Source organism: Terrapene carolina, unplaced genomic scaffold (genome assembly GCF_002925995.2).
Source record: "Terrapene carolina triunguis isolate 2854851 unplaced genomic scaffold, T_m_triunguis-2.0 Scaffold110, whole genome shotgun sequence".
Lineage (NCBI taxonomy): Eukaryota > Metazoa > Chordata > Testudines > Emydidae > Terrapene > Terrapene triunguis.
Window position 1 is genome coordinate 4777171 of NW_020664461.1, and position 20612 is coordinate 4797782.

At 57.3% G+C, this 20612-nt stretch overlaps 1 protein-coding gene across 2 annotated transcripts in view; it reads right to left on the minus strand.

Annotated features, from left to right (window-relative positions):
• Positions 1 to 3989: 3989 nt before the first annotated feature.
• Positions 3990 to 20612, minus strand: part of DMAP1 (DNA methyltransferase 1 associated protein 1) — a 49043-nt gene continuing 32420 nt past the window's right edge. For both annotated transcript variants that reach the window (XM_026651948.2, XM_024207487.3), the window contains exons 9-11: positions 11236 to 11308; positions 8971 to 9254; positions 3990 to 4254 (exon numbers count right to left, since the gene is read on the minus strand). In XM_026651948.2, coding sequence (XP_026507733.1) covers positions 4195 to 4254; positions 8971 to 9254; positions 11236 to 11308 — 417 coding nt within the window. In that variant the 3' untranslated portion in view covers positions 3990 to 4194. The remainder of the gene's footprint in view (positions 4255 to 8970; positions 9255 to 11235; positions 11309 to 20612) is intronic.

Here is a 20612-nt window from a genome sequence, read left to right on the forward strand (position 1 = left end):
GTAGTGGGTGCACAACTGGGGGAACCCCCTTCCCAATTGCACCCGCAACTCAGGACGGGGAGGTACCAATAGCCCAGCTCGGCCCCCCCGCAGTGGGTCACACCCTGGAGGCCTGTTGGTGCCCAGCCGGCCCCATGCAGGACAGCCCTGCAGGCAAGACAACACGCAACTAGAGTGTGCCCCCTGCCCCCCTGCTGCTCACCAGGCCCTGGGCCCCAGCCCCCTCGCCGCGCCCTGGCTGCCCGCAGGCCTGAGGGTCGCCAAGTTACAGCCCCTGGCGCCAGCTTGGTGAGCGCCCAGAGCCAGCCCAGACGCCGTGGGGATGGGCAGGGTGCACCTGCTGCTCCGAGGGGCGTCCTCTCCCACTAAGCAGCTCGCAGAGCGGTGATGAGGCCACGTGCTGAGGGGAGTGACTTGGCACCAGGCTGCCATGTCGCCGCAGGATGGCGCTGGCGCATTTCCCAGCCTGCCCGCCTGCCACGCACCACCCTCCCGACCAGCCCAGGCACAACCCTGAGCCCAGCGACCCTGCAGGCACCGTGCCAGGCCATTAGCACCATGCCCATCGAACGGCACCTGGGACGGCTGGAATTACGGTGCCCGGGCCGGCTGGACATGGTGGTGGATTCAGCCCTTACTGAGAGCTGCCCAACACAGCCCTTAATTCAGCTATTGCCACCCTCTGGGCCTGGCCCCGGCCACGCCCTGGGGAGGGGCAGTAATCAGGGGGTGCCTGTCTGGAGGCAGCACAAGAAGGGGGAGCCCAAGGCTGGGGGGGCAGCCGGGCTGCAGCGCCCCAGGGTGGGGCACCTTGGGGAGGGGCCAGAAGTGTTGAGCTGATGCTCCCTAGGTCTGGACTCAGGCCCTGCAGCTGGTGTCTCCCCTGGCCTGACCCCCCCCCCCCAGGCCTGCACCGGGGGCCGGGGGGTGTCAGGTGATCATGCCCAGGGGCAGCACCACCCAGCCGGGGAACTGGGCTTGGAGCAGCAGCTGCCCCTCGCTGGAGCTCACCGAGGCCACACGGTCACTGGGCAGCCCCAGCCTGGCAGGCGAGTGGCGCAGGTGAGGTGCTCGCCAAGCCAGGGTCCCAAGGCAAAGCCCTCCCCAGCCACACAGTGCACTGGGGCCATGCCAAGCCCCCACATGAGCACCACAGTCTGCACTGAGCCGCCACGTGCCACGTCCCGCCCAGGGGCTGCCCGCCCTGAGAAGCCCACCTGGGCGCCAAGCTGGGCACTGGCCTGCTCGCCCAGAACCCCAGCACTGCCGGCTGCCCGCAGTGACAGCCCCTGGGCTGGCACAGGTGACCCCGCTGGGCACGTAGCAAACAGGCCAAGTGGGGACTGTGGGCACACGGTGGGCGCAGCTCAGGGGCAGCATCTCCCCGTCCACCACAGCGGCCCGGCCGCGCTGGCAAAACCCGACAGGACTCTGGCGGCAAAGGGCTTGGCTGGCCAGGATGCAGCGCGCGCCCAGGCCCTGGCAGGAGCGGCTGGGCATGGCTGGCTGGAGATTCCCGGGGAGCACCCAGGGCCCTACAAGCACTACTGTGAAAGATGCTGCCTGGTCCCCGTTAGGTGAGCGCAGCAACTAGCCAGGCCCCCCCCTCCCCCCGTACCCGCCTGCGCGCTGGGTTGTCACTAGGGCATGGGGCCCTGGCAAGGCGCCCGCTGCAGCAGGATTGTGCATTGCACACGGCACAGGGGCTCTGGGGCCACCGGCCCGTGACCAGGCCTCTTGCCCCAGACACACCGCTAGGGAGGTGCCCACTCTGGCCGTGGGCCCAGGCAGAGACCTGCCAGCCCCCACGCGGTGAGCGCAGAGCGGGTACGGCAGAGGGGTGCAGTACGGGGTGCGGGCAATAGGCGGCATCATGCCCCCCCATGCTACTGGCACTGCCCTGCTCTGGCCCAGACACGGGGATGGCAGCGCATGGCACAGGCCCCACCACAGACCCAGGCCCAGCCAGGCACAGGGCGCAAGGAGCCTCTCCCGCTCGCTATGAACACAGGCGGGCCCATGGGCATCGCCCACGCCCGGCAGGGGGCAAAGGGGCTCCTGGCTGCCAGCCCATGGGGGTTGCCGAGCGGGGCAAGGCCAGTACTAACCCCCATGGTACCCGCTACTCCAGCGCCAGGGAGCAGAGGGGCCCGCGCGCCCAGGTGCCAGAGCCACCCCTGGAGAGGGGCAGTGCCTAGGCTGGGGGCCAGCTCCAAGGCGGGGGGGGGTTTAACGGCTCTGCGTAAGCACCTGAGCTGGTTTAGCGACCTGGGGTTGATGGCGGCTAATGAGTTTGCTATGAAAACTCGGCACTTGGCCTTTGCCCTTCGCTCCTGCAGGCAGGGCCGTGAGTGGGGCCAGTCCCGGCCCAGCGATCGCCCCGCGTGCGTGGGGGCTGCCCAGCCAGCGCCTGCCCCTGCGCGTGGGGGTGGGGGGAAGCTCGGGGGGCAGGGACCGGCTCTCCCCGCGCAGCCTGGGCCCTCCAGGGAGGAAGGGGGATGTGGGGGGCAGGGTGAGCGCTCCCTGGGCCAGGAGGAAGGGCAGCCGGGACAAGTGCTTGGAGGCTGTGGACTCATCCCCTCCTCTGCGGTGCCCAAGCCCCACAGCTGGGTGGGCAGGGCCCCGGGCAGCACTGCTGGGCTAGCTCCGGCCCCACGCCCGGCCCCGGGCCCAGCCACCTGCACACAGCGCAGGGGAGGTTACCGTGCACAGGGGCCAGCAGCGGGCCGGGCTGTGGAGACACTGACACTGGCCAGGGAAGGTCCCACTCCCCCCTCCCCCGGTGCCCCCCGGCCTTCGTCCCGGGCCAAGGCCTGAGCCCAGCCCGGTGAGGAGCTCGGGGGCTCGTCTCCACCAGCCAGTGCGGGTGGGGCTCTGGGGCCCCGTGTGCATTGCCCCGCGGGAGGAACCGCCCCAGCACCAGGCCCCCACCGTGTGTAGGGCAAAGCAGCCCCCGAGCCCGCAGCCCGGCTCTCCATCCAAGGGCACTGGGGCTGCCCCTCGCTCTGCTCTGCCTCCCTCACCCGGCGGGGGGGGACACAAGAGCTCTGGGTACGGGGCTCTACCCAGCCAGGCCCTAGTACCGGTGTGCCCAGGGCCCTGCCCCACCGCCAGGCAAACGCAGGGGGCTCCCCGGTGAGGCGGGAATGAGAGATGCCATTTTGCCAGCGGAAGCGAGCCCCAGACCAGGACCCAGCCCCAAGGCTGTGGGGACGTTGCAGCAGGGCCTCTAGGAGTCAGCCCCCCACCCCAGGGCCCAGCCTGGCTTGGGAGCAGGCCACAGGGGCTCCCCGTGGTCAGGGCCAGGGCAGCCCTCAGCTCTGCGCCTGGCCTGGGGGGGGAAGGGGCAGCCAGAGGCTCGTGCTCGAGGCCCCAGGATTGGCTGGAGGGACAGAGCGGGGCAGTTCAAGACCCAGGACACCCCCCCGCTGCGGAGTCCCATGAGCCGCTGGCCTGCGGGGGAGCAGTGGGGTCAGCGGGTGACGCACCGGGCTTTACACCCGCGTGATGGCAGCGTGCAGAACAGCCCAGGTCTGCAGGGGCAGCTCCCTCCGGAATGGCGCTGGCGGGGCCAGAGACTGTCTAGCAAAGCACGGCCCATGCGCCACGCAGCAGGCGGCTCGGGCACAGCCTGGCACCGGCAGCACCTTGCAAGCCGGGCTCGGGGCCTGGCTCCTACCCCGGCCTCGGGGTGGCTAAAGAGCAGCCCTGGGCCTCCAGCTCCTGGGGAAGCAGCCACCCACCTCCCCCCTCAGCCACGCCAGGAGCCAAGGCTGCCCCCCCACCTGCCTGGGAGGCCACAGCTGGGGGGCACCTCAGTGAAAGGCCAGCTGCAAGGGGGCAGGAAGCCGGGACTCCAGGGCAAGGGGGCAAGGCAGGAGGCACTGCCCCTCCCTGCCACAGCTCAACAGGGCTCTGTCACCCCAGGGGCGCTGGGAGTCACAGCTCGAGTGATGCCATGGCCCAGGCTAATGACGACAGACTCGGGGGAGGGGGACAGGGCTGTATTTACAGGGACACACACATCCAGCATGTCAGTCCGCGCCGTGGCCACTCGCACGGCTCCAGGGCTTGCTGGCAGCTCGGGGGAGATGGGGGGCAGTGCTGGGAAGGGAACGGCCCCGGCTGGATTCCTTCCCCTGCCCGGCTCCCACAGTCAGTCTGTTGCCACGGCCTGGTGCTGACCCGACGGGCTCACGGCTTCTTCACCTTCTTGATGGAGGAGGAGCTGGAGGCCGACTCCCGGCGCTTTCTCTGCTCCAAGGGAGACGGGAAACAAAAGAGAAGCAGGGTCAGCGGGTGCCCATGGTGCCCGGCTCACTAGCCCAGCGGGCGCCGCGCCGCGCCACGAGCTGGAGCCCCCAGCAGAGCGGGCCCAGAGCCAGACGTGAGATTGAGCCTCAGGCGAGCCCACTCGTGACAGGCAGGGAATTCCCCTCCCAAGGGACACGGGCTCCCGGCTGGCAGCCCCAACGCAGGACATGCTGCACGAAGGCCAGGCGCGGTGCCCAGCCCCATGGCCGATGCTGTCTGGCTCCGCAGCCCAGCTAGGGCCGCTCCGTACCCTGCTGAAATCAGAACGGGAGAGCTCCCAGCTGGGCAGAGCCCCAGTGCACAGGCAGTGCCACCCACGCCCGGGAACAGGGCCCAGTCCCCTGGGGACGACGGGCACTAAGGCAGCAAGCGAGACCCCTGCAGCCCAGGGGCAGAGACCCGGCACACTGCACGGAAGCCTGGTGCAGCCGGGCTCCCCCAAAGGGCACTGCTCCCCCGGGCTGCACAGGCCACCCGTCCCAGAGCCGGGGGTGGGAGGGGGGCAGTCACATGCTACACAGCTGTGGCAAACGGCACCGTCTGGGAGGGCTTGAAGCAGCTTGTCTGAGGCACCAAAGCAGCATGCCCAGGACAGGGGTAACACCAAAGAGCTCCCAATCCACACCTGGGCTGCTATCCCCATGGTACAGAGGGGTAACCGAGTCGCAGAGCCAGTGGCTCACGCTGTGAACCCAGCTACCCTGAGCCCCAGCCCAGCCTTCCTTCCCAGAGGAACCGTCTAAGGCAGGCCCAGGGGGGGCAACGGGGAGGGATGGGATCAAATGAGGCAAAGGAAAATGGAGGTTAAATACCAGGTCAGGGCCAGACGGGGGGACGACACCTGGAGCCCGTTCTTTGGGCTAGTGAAAGGCTGGGAGCACGGGCTACAGGCTCAGTCCTGCCCCAGGTCATCACCCGGCTAATCCAACCTGTCTTTTCCATCACTCCCGTCCCTAGGTTCTGCCCCAGCGTGTGGCACTCCCGGGAGGTGACTGGCAGAGCCTGTGCTCTAGGGCTTACCCCCCAACGCGTGTCCTGGGCCGGCTGTAGAGGGGCCAGACGGGCACATGCAGCAGCGTCAGCTGCGCCTGGTTCAATCCCAGGGCACCCCACACCCCCAGCCTTCCAGTGGCACTGCTGGCAAGCCAGCAGCCCGGGAAGGGAGGCAGAGGAGAGGTGTCCTGCCAGTCCTACGTGTCAGGGGGAGCCCCGCCTGCCCTCACCCCAGCAGACACCCCGCCCCGAACCTCCGTCTGTGCGGGGGACTCAGCAGAGGGCAATCTGCACCGCTCAGAGTTAAAACAACACACGGGGATTTCATCAGAGGCCTCGGCCCAGCTGCCTCATAAGGCTCCATTATCGGAGCAATACAAGTGCCCGAGAACTCGCCCAACGGCGTGAATAGAAGCCCTCTGAAAAAATCCAATCCTTGGCAATCGAGAGGCCCAAAGGCACATTTAAAACCAAACCCCCGCCTGGAAACAAAGGAGCCAGGGCTTGGCGGCTTCGCTGGCAGGGCACGGAACTGATGGAGAAGAGCGTCTGTATATGGCCAAAGACCCATCTTTCAAATGTGTCACAAATTCATATTAATCCCCCTCCTTTTGCCGTCCATGCCTGGCTCTTCCAGTCGCCTCGGGCAACACTGGGGACTGTCTGGTTAAAAAAAATGTTTGACATTATAATTTTCACGAGCCTCCAAGTCTAGTTGCTTTTCATGGCAAGGAAGGGTTTGAAAAGGGCTACACACACCCAGCCTGGGCTAGATGTACCGTCTGTCTCAATACACAAAGAGGCCGATATTAGAACTCCATCTGGAAAGAAAGAATGATTGATCTTAACAATGTAACTTCCAGCTTTCAAACCGGCTCAGAAAACAAGAAGTCAGCAGGAGTTCAGATGAAGGAAGCTTAAAAGTCCAATAATTCCGACTCTGAACCCGAGACTTCTTAGACTCGAGGTCTTTTCCTTTCCCCATTAACGGGCTGACTTGTGAGCTCGGGAACAAAGGGAGGAATTCTGAGAGTCAACTCATTAGGGATCAGTGAGTGGAGTCTGAGTCGCACAAATCAAAGGTTCTAATCTGGAGTAACTGGCTGAACTTGTGCTTGGAACTAATTTGTTCCAAGTTCGGCTCACCTTTCACCTCCCCCAGGCCGGCAGGAAAGTCCCTCTTGGGTCAGCGACACGCTGCAGTGGGGGGGACCCTGGGTTGGCTTTCATGGCTGGAGCTGTACACCACCCCACCACGGAGGAGGACGGCCAGGCTGGAGTGGTAGGGAGGACCAGAGGGATACGGCAGGGCTGCCCTGGTACCAGGCTTCCCACCAGCTAGACCCAGGGTCTCGCCACAAAGCACCGTGCAGGACGGGCTGCTGCCCACCCCAAAAGAGCCGAGAGCTCCTGCAATGTGCTCCCCTGAGCTGAGACGCTGCCCCGGGATGCTGCAGGGCTGGCAGGGAACAGAGGGCCAAGGACAGGCTGCTGCCCATGGGACACCAGGGCAAGACCACCCCAGCCCTGTCACGTGGGTGGGGGTGGAACCCCCATCAGGATTCCTGCAGCCCCCTCCCCTCCCTCTGCAACGCACAGGCGAGCCGAGCCAGTGCCTCGCGGAGAGGAAAGGCTCTGCCTGGGCCAAGCTCCCACGTCTCACAGCTGAGAGCGGGGTCACGTGCGACAGTGGGGGGTGGCAGCACTAGCCCCAGGGGTCCCTCCACGCAGCCAGCGCTGGGCTCGCAGCCCGGTCCCCGAGCTCGGCGGCGCTGCCAGGCTCCTTGCGAACACTCAGCGCCCAAGGAGGAAGGGCGGCCCTGGGAACAGAGCCAGGCTGGGAGTCAGAGTTGTGCTCTGCCACCGACTCACTGCAACACCCTGAGCATGTCGCTTCCTCGCCCCGGGCCTCAGTTCCCCACGCTGCCGCATGGGGACAGTAACCACCAGCTCCCCAGGAGGTGCTGGTTCGAGGGCTCACTTCACGCGGAGGGACTGTGCCTCCTCCTGCGTTCACACAGCCCCTTCGGAGCTCCTGGAATATAAACATTAGGTGACAGGGAGGCCGGCTGGTCCCTGTAACACCCGCCCGCCCGCCAGCCACGGAGCCGGCCTGCCCCAGGTGCTCAGCCGGCTCTGCCGCCTGCGTGGCCTTGCTGGTATCTCCAGCATGGAGCCAACCCTGTGCCCCAGCAGCCCCCGAGCACACACCCTGCCGGGGAGCGGGCTGGCAGCGGTGGGGATGGGAGACAGAGCCCGTGAAGCGCTGGGTCCGCCTTCGCCCAGCACACCTGCAGCCAGCCGGCCGGGGAGCAGCAGCACAAGTCTGCTCCTCCCCCAGACACCCCTCCAGCTGGGATGTAATTTTTTCCCCTCCAAAGGTAGCATAAAATGGTCACAGTGTGAATGCGCTTGACCTTTTGTCTTGGACTAATCTAATTGTGTCGTCTTTGTGTAATCAGCCGGTAAAGGTCAGAGCTGTATTTAACATGGGGGCCCTTTAGGTACCGAATTTGCCTTGCAGTGAATTAACGTGATTATATTTCTTTCAAATATGCCAGAGAGCAGGTCATTTTAACCCTCTCCGTGCTGCCGGCCTCGCCTCTTTGTTTGCAATTCCAGACAGCGGCACCGAGGCAGAATGTGGCTGGAGACGCACAAACCCACTCGCCCCCAGCACACGCACTCTGGGGAGGTCTCCGGGGACAGCGAGTGTGCTGTGAATCGGCCTGGAATGGCTGCAGCCTCGACCTTCCCGGACCCCAGGGAGGGTCGAGATTTCACGCTCCCACAAAGATTGAATGCAGCGAAGAAATTCCGGAGACTCCTCTGCAAACATGAGCCTGCCTCAGCGGAACGCTGCTTCACAACTCCAGATTGTCACAAGCGAACAGGACATTACTCAAGTCCAGATGAATGTGTCACCTCTGTCGTTGACAGATAAGGTGTTCTCAATGCCCCGGATACATTAGCCATTTGGAAAAGGGAAGGGCCGTGCCGCTCCCGGGGCAGTGTATCGGCTGAGCCCGGGGCACGTCGGACAGCGCTCGGGGCTGCACAGGGCAGGCCAGGCTTGTCCTCTAGGGGCGGGACAGCCACCGTTCACAGCACTCCACGCTGGGGGGGAGCTGCGGGGAGACAGGGGCCACCCCATTTGCTCAGCCCCCGCCAGGGCGTGCGCCTGACTTTCGGCTTTCCCAGGGCGTTCAGCTCCTCCCCTCCGGTCTTCACACCCCTCCCTCCTGCCCTCGCCCCCTGCCCCTGGGTGTCGCTGGAGCTCACCGGAACTCGTCCATGGCCCACTCGCCTGCCTTTGCTCCTCCTCCCGCACGGGCCTGCATCTCGGAGGGGAGCTCCCTGGGACAGTACCAGGTAGGTACCATACCCACTCCTGCCTCTGCCAACTCCCTGCAATGCCAGCCCCCCCCCACGCAGGGTGCAGGAACCACTGCCGCCCCACGCGTGCCGCCACGGGCAGTGCCAGGCCCGGGGTGGGCACACCAAGAGCAGACTTGGAGCCTAGGCTAAAGGGGGCGCTGTGCTCCCACCAGCGCTCGCCCCTGGAGGGAGAGACGGGCAGAGCCCCCCGCAGGGCTCAGAATGCAATCCCTGGAGCAGACCTGATGGGGAGCCCCCTCCAGACGCCCCCATCTGCCTACTCACCGAGTTCGGGGTCAGCGGAGCTCCAACCACATCAATGATCTGGTCCTTGGCGTCTCCCTTGCCCTCCTCCGCGCTGAGCCCGGCCTGCCCGTCTGCGCGGGCCCCCTCCATGCCGACGGGGCCCAGGCTGCCCGCCTTGGCCAGCGCCTCGTGCCGGTGCCGCAGCATCTGCAGCTCGTACTCGCAGTTGGCAAAGGCCTGCTTGAGCTCGTAGAGCAGCACCAGGTCGCTCCGCAGCTCGTTGAACATCTGCACGATCTCCTCCGTCGGCATGGGGCTGAGATCTGGGGGAGCAAAGGGAGCTCAGAGCTGGACACCCCGGCCCAGATCCCACACCCACGCCCACTGCAGGGGCCTCGTGCCCAGCCAGTGCTTTCACAGCAGTTAACAGGGCCAGAGAGCTCCGAGGGCTCTGGCCAAGGGGTTAAAAAGCAACCTCGCCAGGTCGGGGCCCGGGAGCCTTTCCCCTCCGGGACGCTGGTTCAAATCCAACTCCAGGCAGGAGGGCTTGGCCATGGCTTCCACCTCGGACCTGGTCTCAGGCCAGTTCCCAGTGGACGGGTGTTGATAATACACATCCCAGCCGGTGACGTCCCCTCTTCCTCCAGGGCAGGCCTGAGGCCATTGGCTCTGCTGCTGCCCATCACGGCCCTGCGTTACAGCCGTGTCTTACGGACGAGCCGAGCTCCCGCGGCACCACCTCATACCTAGACCCTCCCAGCGGGACAGGCCCCTGCTATGAAGAGCAATGCCTGAGGGGTGGGAGAGGGGGAGAAAATCCACACGCAGATCCCTCTCCACGCAGCACGGCCTGTGTGCAGGGCTCCCGACCCGGCTCCTTCCCCTGCACCGCGTTAACCTCGCGTGTGGCCATGCTGGAGCGCACGTTGGGCGAAGGAACGTTCCTGCCTTAGAGGGGGAAGGCGGAGGTGCAGAACCTCTGCCATGCGCTGGCCCCGACGGCTCCCAGGTGGCGCTGCCGTTCCAGAGCCGGAGGCACGCTCCATTCCAGCTTCACAGGCCCAGAGACAACAGGGCTCAGCCAGCTTCCAGCAGCACCTCTGGTGCAATGGGGCCTTCGCTGCCTGCCCTCAGAGACTACACACCCCCGGGCAGCAGCCACTGCTCCTCGTCCCGCCAGCTGCAGAGGCAGGATCATTCTCCTGCCCTCCCTCAGGAGGCTCCTTTGAAGCTATCCGAAGCCTGTGACCCTGACCCCACCCCCGGCGTCCCTCATGTCCTCTTATTCCTAGAGTACCTCACAGCCCCGGCTTTCCCTGGGTTAGCATCTGCTCTTTTAAGCCGGAAAAACAACGGACACACCTTGATTCTGTGGGCAGGAAGGGGGGCTTTGTCGGTGCCCCCACGGGGATTGTGTACCAGCCTGGCAGCGCAAGCGTGGCACGGGGGGACCTGTGACAAGGGCCTTTAGCGCTGCCCATAGCCAGGGCTGCTTCCGAGGCATTACAACAGGCCACAGACGATGAAGCCTGAACACTAACAATGGTTAGGCCATGTAGTTACTGAGCATGCTCAGTGACCTCTTCCAAACCTCGGAAACGTTGCTTTTTTGGGGGGTTGGGGGTGGAACATTGCATGCTGGGATCCGTCGTCGCTCTGGGTGAGCCTGCGAATGGATTTCAGCAGCCGGGCACGGCACAGAACTCTGTGGGCTGCGCTCCGGCCACCCCAGCGATGACTGCGCATTGTATGTGCTAAGTGAACGCGTCTCTCTGCTGTGAAGCCACCAGAGTTCAAGAGCGAGGGATGTGTGTTTACTCAGTGGCGGCACGCTGGAGAGTCACCCAGCGGGCCAGCTACAGAACGGAGCTGCACGGCCCCCGACGCATTTTGGACTTGCCACCAGGAGCAGTAAATTAGGAGGAAAGGAAGCTTGAAAGCGAGCCAGGGCACCCCTGAACAATGCACATGCCATGGTCACTAGCACACTTAGCAGGCACGGCTGAGATTGGCCTTCGCAGCGCTGCGCTGCCGCTCTTGATGGTTAAAAAAGCCCCAAACAAGAGAGAGACAAAGGCCCTTTCAAACCAGTTTTCTTCTGGGAGGGGGGAAAAAAACCCTGCGCATCTTGTTCTGGCTTTTGCCCTTTTTTAAAAAAAAAAAACATAAAATATTATTTTAAACCCCATTCACATACTGTTATTTAAGAAACTGGCTGTATTACTAGGGGAAAAAATAGCCCATCTAGACGACAAAGGCTTGCGCTGTGTGTCTCTTTCTCTCTAGCATGCCCCTTTTACTCACCTACTCCGAGTTCCATCAGCATCTGCTCCAGGGCTTTAATCTTCTTCTGTCCTACCGAGCTTGGCAGTTTCATCTGGAACACAAAGGTAACCGAGCCACACAGCTCCGAGTTAGCCCTCACTCACAGCCGTCTAGTTCAAAAGGCAAGAGAGCTTTTCTTTTTATAGTGCAGGGGGAAAAAAAAGAAAGCAAGCGAGAGAAAGGAAAATCAAGTGGTAGAAGAGGGAGACAGGGGCTGAAAGTTTTCAGACTAGGTCCGAGGGCAGGTATTGAAAAGCCTGGTCGTGAGGGCTTTTATTTTCCCTCGTGTGTGTGTGCAAGACGCGCTGTTTTATAGCTTCCACATGTCACTGAATTAACAACAAAAGTTCTTCTTAGCTTCAAACCCTCTCCCGCGGCGCCCGGCCCATCAAAGGGCTGATTTACACAGCGGCTAATGTGCAATGCTGCCCTACTTTATTCGCTTTAGCCGCCTTGATTAGACTCATGCGCTAACAGACTCACTTCTCCTTGTCCCTGCTGAGCCCCAGACCTGTGGGATTCATTTACAGAGCGGGCTTTATAACAAAGGGAGAGACAGAGAGCACAGTTACTTGACTGGCGGAAGTGTGAACACACATTTACATTGGAGCTACGGGGCTAGGGGAGTGAGAAATCATCAGATGTGAGCTATGAAAGGGAATCGGAGCTGGCCGCAGGAGGAAGAACGCACACACTTAGCAGGGTCTTGGCCGCATTCCCTTTGGGCTCTAGCTGCTCACACCAGACATTTATCAGAGCATGAGCAGCCCAGACACGCCGGGCAAGAACAGGATTCCAGCACCACATACCCAGGGGCCAGCCAAGCTCTCAGCCGGGGGAGTTCTGCTCTCGCAGAGAAGGGAGCTGAGAAATCCATGGTGCCTCCCATCCCTTGTCAGTGCTAGGAGACCAGCCAGGATGGGCACGGCCCCCACAACGCAATGCACGCTTCCCACCCAGACCCTGCGAGTTGTGCCCCGCTATCGTGGGGACAGGGAGCTCAACGGGCGAGGAATGATTCAGTGATGTGCTAGGAACCATGAAATAACCAGGGCTATCACCACACACACCAGCAGGGTAGGCAGGACGGCCTAGTGACTAGGACACTGGACCGGGGTTCGCTTCCCAGCTGCACCACAGACTGGGTGCGACACCTAGCGAGAGTCACCCGTGCCCTGGAGAATCCTGCCCTGTCTTAAGGGCCCACATCAGCCAGGAGTGTGGGGCTCGCAGACAATACGATGATGCATATCGTCACACGGCCACAAGGAGGGCCATGGGCAACTGGCTGAAACGGTCCTCGGGGGCGAGTCCGGACCAACACACCAGATGCAAAGTTACATGTTAACTTTAAAAGGGGGAATGGCACCAGGACGGGGACGCTAGTTAGAGGGACATTAAAGAGAGGAGTCACCGGGGTCAAAAGCCTGCAAGCAGCATGGAGACTCCATAAAACCACCAGAGAGAGGCTCACACTCAATTACACCCCAATCCAAAAAGACATTCGGGTGCCAAAAGAGCGTCACCATGGCTGAACAGCAGAGTCACAGGGGCCACTCGAGGCAAAAAGGCATCTTTTCCAAGTTGGCATCTTTCCAGTCCTAGTTACGATCATAGGAGGGAACAGAGACTCTGGCAAGTAAAATATCATCGGCCAGGCCAAGAAAGAATCTGAGCAGCAACTTGCTAAAGACACAGAATCGAACAGTAAAAAAAATGAAGTACATGAGAAGCAGAAAACCTGCCCAACAGGCCAACAAAGGTGCTAAAGGAGCAGTCAAGGAAGACAAGGCCACTGCAGAGAAGCTCCATGAATTCTTTGCAGCGATCTTCACTGCAGAGGATGTGGGGGAGGTTCCGACATTGGAGCTGTCCTCGTTGGTGACAAATCTAAAGTCACTAGGACCAGATGGTACTCACCCTAGAGGTCCGAAGGAACCCAAATACGAAATTGCAGAACCACTAACTGTGATACGTAACCAATCGCTTAAATTGGACCGTACCAGATGACTGGAGGGTAGCTAATGTAACACCGATTTTTAAAAAGGCCTCCAGAGGCGATTCTGGCAATTACAGGGCAGTAACCTTAACTTCCGTACCAGGCAAGCTGGTAGAAGCTACAGTAAAGAACAGAACAATGAGACACATGGATGAACACGATTTGCTGGGGAAGCGTCAACGTGGCTTCTGTAAAGGGAAGTCAGGCCTCACCAATCTTTTGGACTCTTTCAGGAAGTCAACAAGGACGTGGATAGGGGGGATCCAGTGGATATAATGTACTTGGATTTTCAGAAAGCCTTTGATAAGGTCCCTCACCAGTGGCTCTTAAGAAAACTAAGTAGCCATGGGATAAGAGGGAAGGTCCTCTCATGGATCAGTAACTGGGTGAAAGACAGGAAACAAAGGGCAGGAATAAATGGTCAGTTTTCAAAATGGAGAGGTAAATAGCAGGGTCCCCCATGGGTCTGTACTAGGACCTGTGCTGTTCAATATATTCATAAATGATCTGAAAAAAAGGGTGAACAGTGAAGTAGCAAAATTTGCAGATGATACAAAACTATTCAAGATAGTTACGTCCAAAGCAGACTGCGAGGAGTTATAAAGGGATCTCACAAAACTGGGTGACTGGGCAACAAAATGGCAGACGAAATTCAACATCAATAAGTGCAGAGTAATGCATACTGGGGGAAAATAATCCCAAATATACATATCCGACCGGTTCTAAATTAGCTGTTACCACCCAAGAAAGAAAATACGGGAGTCACCACCGACAGTTCTACGCAAACTTCAGCTCAGTGAGCAGTGGTGGTCAAAAAGGTGAACAAAACGTTAGGAACTATCAGGAAAGGGATAGAACATAAGACAGAAAATATCACCGCGCCACTAGATAAATCTCTGGTGCGCCCACACCTCGAATACTGTGTCCAGTTCTGGTTGCTGCACCTCAAAAAGGACACAGTGGAACTGGAAAAGGTCCAGAGAAGGGCAACAAAGATGATCCAGGGCATGGAACAGCTTCCATCCGAGGAGCGACTAAAAGGATTAAGGCTGTTCGGCTTCGAAAAGAGAGGACTAAGGGGGGTATGACGAGGTCTATAAAATCATGAGTGGTGTGGAGAAAGTGAATAGAGACGTGTTTTTAACCCTTTCCCAAAATACAAAAACCAGGAGCCACCCAATGAAATTAACAGGCAGCAGTTTAATACGAACAAGAGGAAGGACGTTTTCACCCACTGCACAGCTAACCTGTGGAACTCATTGCCATGGGATGTTGTGAAGGCCAAAAGTACAACTGGGTTTTAAAGAACTGGGTAAGTTCCTGGGGAATAGGGCCATTGATGGCTATTAGCCAAGAGGGTCAGGGATGTAACCCCATGCTCGGGGTGACCCTAAACCTCTGAATACCAGAAGCTAGGAGAGGAAGGTGGGGTGGATCACTCCAGAATTGCTCTGTTCTATACACTCCCCCTGAAGCTCTGGTACAGGGCACTGTTGGAGGCAGGGTACTGGGCTAGAAGGCCATGCCCTGACCCAGTGTGGCCGCTCTTATGTTCTTATGATCCTTCAATCATGAATCTACAGCTCTGGCAGTGGGTCAGGTTGGAAGGAGGGCTCCAGCTGGGGTGGCCTTGGGGCACTGGGTTTAAGGAACAGTTATATTTAACCATCTGGACGTGGAAGTGAAGAGAACCCTAACGAAGCTTGTAGAAGACACTCAACTGGGATGAGCTGCAAACCTCAGTGAGGATAATAAATGTAAGAGAAGGGAACCTAGAGAGGTTAGAGACAGGGAATAACAGAATGAGCAGCTACTACAGGTAACACAAAGTAATCCACAGACCCATATCCTCTGGGAAGTGGGTGTAGCTGAGACATATGCTGTGGTCAGCGAGGCCGCACGTTGGACAGGCGTTTGCAGTGCTAGACGGCAGCACAAAAGGCCAGTGTCACTTTGAGGCCGCATGCTCAGAAGAGTCAGATCTGGGAGCTGGGAGGGGTCAGTCCCTCTTTCCGCAGCTCCGGGGGGCGTCCCGCAGGCACCATGCTCCCGGAGGGACCGCGACCAACGGGAGGGAGCTCAGAAAAGAGCCACACAAATGATTAGGTGACACGGGGGAAAGGAAGATGAAAGGAGCCGAACACGTCTCGTTCGGCTGAGACACGACACGCAGGGAACCCCATTACAGCCGGCAGCTGTGTGACTAGTAGGAAAGGCAAGGAAGGAGAGGAATTATTCAGTATGCTTCACATGGGGACAGGGAGAGCCGGCAGATTGCACAGCAGGAAGATGCTTCTGACAGCAGGACGGATGAGGCTGTAGAACAGAGGAAGTGGGGTTTATCCCATCACTTGGGAGCTTTAAAACGAGGTGGGACAACTGGAAACCCCCCCAGGGAGATGGGCTGCATGATCTAACAGGTCTTTGTTATCCCTACCTCCCCTGACACGAAGTGTTTACGGGGAACTCATCGCCAAGGAATTGCAATTCTTTCCCTCTGTTTTCTCTCTCGGCACAGAGTTCTGTAGCTACATATTTTCCACCTCGCTGGAGCCCTGGGCACCAGGCCTCAGCCTCACCTCTAAGGCCTGCACGGGGGCCACCATCTCTCTAGCCAAGACAGGAGTCCTTTGCAAGCCTGCCACACCCGTGCCAGCTCGCTGGATTCCTGACCCAGGCAGTGCCGCAGGACAGCATGTCACCACACAGGGCCGGCCTGGCCTGGCCGGTTGCTAGGGACACACCATAAGGAGCAGGGGCAACCTGGTGCCCTATCAGCAGCTCCGCTGATTGTTCTGGCAACGCCTTCGACTGTAACTACACACGCTCCTGGCCAGACGGTGCCTGGGAGCTCTCCGCACCTGCTCACTGTCAAGCTCTTCAGTCAAAGCTATTGGGGGTTAGAGAGTGGGGGCAGGGATGGGGGCACCAGTGGACCCAGACCTCACTGAAAAGGCGCAGAATGGTGGCACAAGAGGAGCAGGGCTGTTTGGGTTTGTTTAGGCTAAAAACACATCAATTAAGCTTCCCTTTAATTCTGGGGGAGGATCTGGTCTGTGAACAGGAAGGCTTCATGGGCTTCTCAAAGCAAGAGTATATTTTAATTTTACCATCATTAAGAAAATGTTATGATTTATGTGGCTGCTGTCGGACTAATATCTTTAAAATTTAGCTGGCTAAGCCAATTCATCTTTAAGACTGATGAAGGTTGATTGCTCTCTATGCAAAATGTATTAAAACTAAATGAGGAGTCTATTACTCACATGCCGCTGATAATCTGTTAGGTAGGCTCCGTTAGCTAGGCTGTCTCATAGCGGGGGAAAGCATTGGTGCCCGGCGTGAAGGCGAGCGGGAACAAGCATGAGCCAGCCCTGGTTTGGGCTGAAACAGCTGTGGGTTTTAAGCAGACACGGCTTTGTTAGAGCTGCACCACCCAAAACAATCTGGAAGGCCAAAGAAAGACGGCAGCGCTCCCACCAAGCACTACTGACCAGGAGACATGCCGAGGTTCAGGACAAAAGGACAGGCGTCAGTCTGGCTCACTGCTGAGCCAGCGGCGATAGGTTCAAACCCCGCTCCAGGTCTTGGGTTTATGCCCAGTCGTGAGAGGTGCATCTTTAACATGCATCTGCAGACCCCACAGGTCCCAGCATGCAGTGCTGCATCCTGAACTGGAGAGCCGGGCTGCTTGGCTCAAAGTAGAGCACTGCATGCTGGGATACGTGGTGTCTGACGCTCACCCCTCTGTATGAGATGAGGGTGCTGAGAGCGATCAGCAGGCCTGGCCCTCGAGCTCCTGGTGAGTTACCAATGTGGCCCTGGGCTGAGCAAGGCTTGGGCGCTGCCCCTGCAGAATCCTGACGAGAAGTACGTCCCTCCTCGAGTTTAAAGGGAGAATTCCCACAGAGCTTCCTAGGTGAGTGGCAGTTGCCCTTTTCGTTCCCTCTCCAGAGGAAGCTGTTCTTGTTCTTTACTATTTGTAAAGTCCCCCTATAACAATAGCCGGGAATAGATTGCTCTAGTCACAAAACTGATTAGCTGGGATTTTGGAGGTTAATATATTTTGGATGCTTTCCTCCTCCGACAACGTCTCCTAACAGCTCTTTTTGCAAGACGGCCCGTGCTTATAATTACACCAACATCGCTTTTGATTTAAGGACTGCAATTCTTTGTCCTTGCTATAAACAACCTGTGCTAAGCGCATGAACTGGGTGTATCAAGAGAAAAATAAATAAAGGGCAACACACTAATGTGTCACGCAAAGCCGCGCAGCTACGGTAGCCACACCTCCCAAGACATAGACAAGGACGCTTGGCCTGGGCAGGCCAATGCACCTGGCCCGGGAGCTGCGGGAAGCACCCAGGTGCCTGCCTGCTCACCACTGCAGGAGGGCATGCTGGGCAATAAGTGGGTTATGCAACGAACAGAGAGAAGCAAGCTCACGTTCGTAGCCCAGTTCCTTCCTGGAGCAGTCCCTGGAGTTGGTGGGGGAGAGGCCTGTCCAGACCTGGGCACTGTAAGACTTTGACATTCGTCTCAAAGCTGAGCACCTGCGGGCAACAGAGTTATCTGCATCTCCATTTGGGTCCGAGCCGCACCTACATGGAAACTCACTGATTCACGCTGATTACTGCAAGCCCTACTGCAGATTAATGAATTCTGCCAATTAGTGACGAAACAAACAAAACATGGTAACAAAGAGGCAAGGACACGGCCTCGCAAAACAGACTTGGTTCATTTGGTTTTTGTGCGTCATTTCGTTTTCCTGATTTATGATAATATGTCAGAGCAGAGCAGTAAACTTCCTGGAGTCTCGCTTGGAAGAATAACGAACTCTTAGTAACGCGAGACCTCCCCACAGAGTGCCCAGGGATTCCTTCTTTGCTGGGAAGTGGTTACAGACTGCTGGGGGTCTGTACACAGAATTCACAGCTTTACGGATTAACAAGGAAGGACTCAGCGAGGTCCTTCTGCAGGATGATTATATCATATTGGATGCTCTGCCATGGCCTACTATAAACTTAGGACTTTCAGAAGCTCAGAACACTCTCAAAAACTTGACTTCTGGGGCTGAAATTTCCATGCTTGGTCTCTCACTAAAATGGTTTTGTTTTGTAAAGTCTGAGTAGCATTTATTAAGTCATTTCACACAAGTTGTTCCCGGTTTTAATTCAATTTTAGGACACCCTTTTCCTCACGCTGAGTTTTGCCATTATAAACCCTCAGCATTGCTAGCCCTGAGGCCTGTGCCCTTCCACCATTTTGCAAAGGAAGCTACAAGCATTTAAAGAGTCAATTGTGTGCATACACGCTCGTAATGCTGACAGACACCGGGCCCTCATTAGCACTGCAGCTAGCCTCCACAAGGAAGGTTTTCAATGCAGAAAACTTTCTCCGTAGCCAGCTTTCCGTGTGAGAATGAGTTCGGTGCTGACGTCTTTCTCCTCCTGCAGAGCCTGGAGGTTTGCAGGAGGAGGGAGCCCAAAGCTGCACATGAGGAACGCTCTTTTGTCCTGGGTGGCGGAGGAGGCGGCGTAAGGGCAGCCTCTCCCCTGGGGTGCAGGAGCACGTAGCTCCCTCTCTCCCACAGCTTGAAAGAACCACAGGAGGAGCCTGGCAGATCTGGAATTTTAAACAACAGGGAAATTAAAATACAAAAATGTACGATTATGGGAGCGAGCATTTAAACTCAAGAAGGGAGGAAATGAAGACTGAATGTGCGATCTGACCTTGGCCTCCTTGTGTGCATACATTATAAGGTTTTAATTACACAATCACATTTTCTTTCTCAAATAAAACGACACTCTTTTCCCCCGTACAGCCTCAGCTCCACCGTGCAGAATCCTGTTGTTCTGCACAGTGATGTGTGTGAGCCATAATAACAGAGTTCAGGAAGGTCATTTAAATGAGGAGACAACAGCAAAACATACTTGCATGTCATTTGTACTCTTGGTTGGCAGATAGGATGGTTTACAGTTAAATTACAGTATGAACTCTCAGTAGCTACGCATCAGTATCGGTGATGCTCAATACAATACCACCTGGGGTACAGGCTACTAGTCAATACACTAATGTTCTTTGAAACAAACTTGGGAATGCTGATTTACGGAAAGGATTATTTTACAGTTTACTTGGCTTGAAGGTAAATCTATTGCTAACTTTCAAATCAGCAGTGAAAAAGTATAAATTCTGTACACAACAAATTCTTCTAGGAAATGAAGAGGTTTTACTAGCGAGATTTCCTTTAGGAGATTGTAAAATCTTTCTCAAGGGTGTGAGAGAGACTCGGAACCAAGGAAAGAGGAAGTTAGCTAAGCTTCCAAATAACAGATATAGAAAAATAAAAAAATACCCTTTGAGATGGATGGCACTGCATTGCCCTGATACGTGGTTTGAGTAACTACAATCAATTAGAAAACTGTGCTAGGTGTAACTATCTCCAAAGGAAATGTTTTGTTTCAACGTACAATACTTCTGGTGACTACATTATTAACGTAAAGAATACTTTATAAATAACTCATCATGTACCCCAAAATGGAGAGAAGAGATGTATACTACATGATAACTTACTGGAAGAATAAAAATATATAGTACAAGATGCTACAGACTTGTACCTAAGGTTGAAACAAAGCAATCATTATCTGAAAAATAACGTGATCATGACGCAAAAGACTGTATCACAATGAATGTGCACAACAGGGTTACGGCTGCACACTCAGCCTTAACTTTGGCAATTCTTGACTTCAACACAGGAACTGCCAGACTGGATCAGGCCATTAGCCCAGTATCCTGTCTCTGACACGGGTTGGTACCTGATGCTTCAGAGGCAGGCACAACAAATCTTGCAGTAGGATGCTATTCTCCCTAACCATGTCAGGGACAGACCTTGCCAGTTCTAGATTGCCTGACCCTGAAGCAGGAATGTGTATATCAATTCCATGTTGTTTTAATCCTTGCTATTGTAACTCTGCGTGATCTCATTATCCACATAACATTCAACCCTTTTCGTATTTCCTTTTAGCAATTTTAAATTGGCTGCCTTTCAATTTCATTGACTGCCCCCCCTTGCTCTTGTATTCGGAGCAAAGATGAACAGAAGCACTTGCTCTACCTTCTCTAGCCCATTCAATATTTTGTATCCCTTTATCACCTCTTCAAAAAAAAAAAACCCTCCCAAATTTTCCACTCCTTATTGTCACATTCAGGTACGTTTTATAGACATACAGGTATTAAGAATGCATGTGCACTCCCACACATCCCTTACTAGTTATGCTATATATAAATATTACTCCTGGGGGAATTCTGCGTCACTGCGCATGGACAGAATTCATGTCCCCCGCAGATTTCTTTGCTTCCC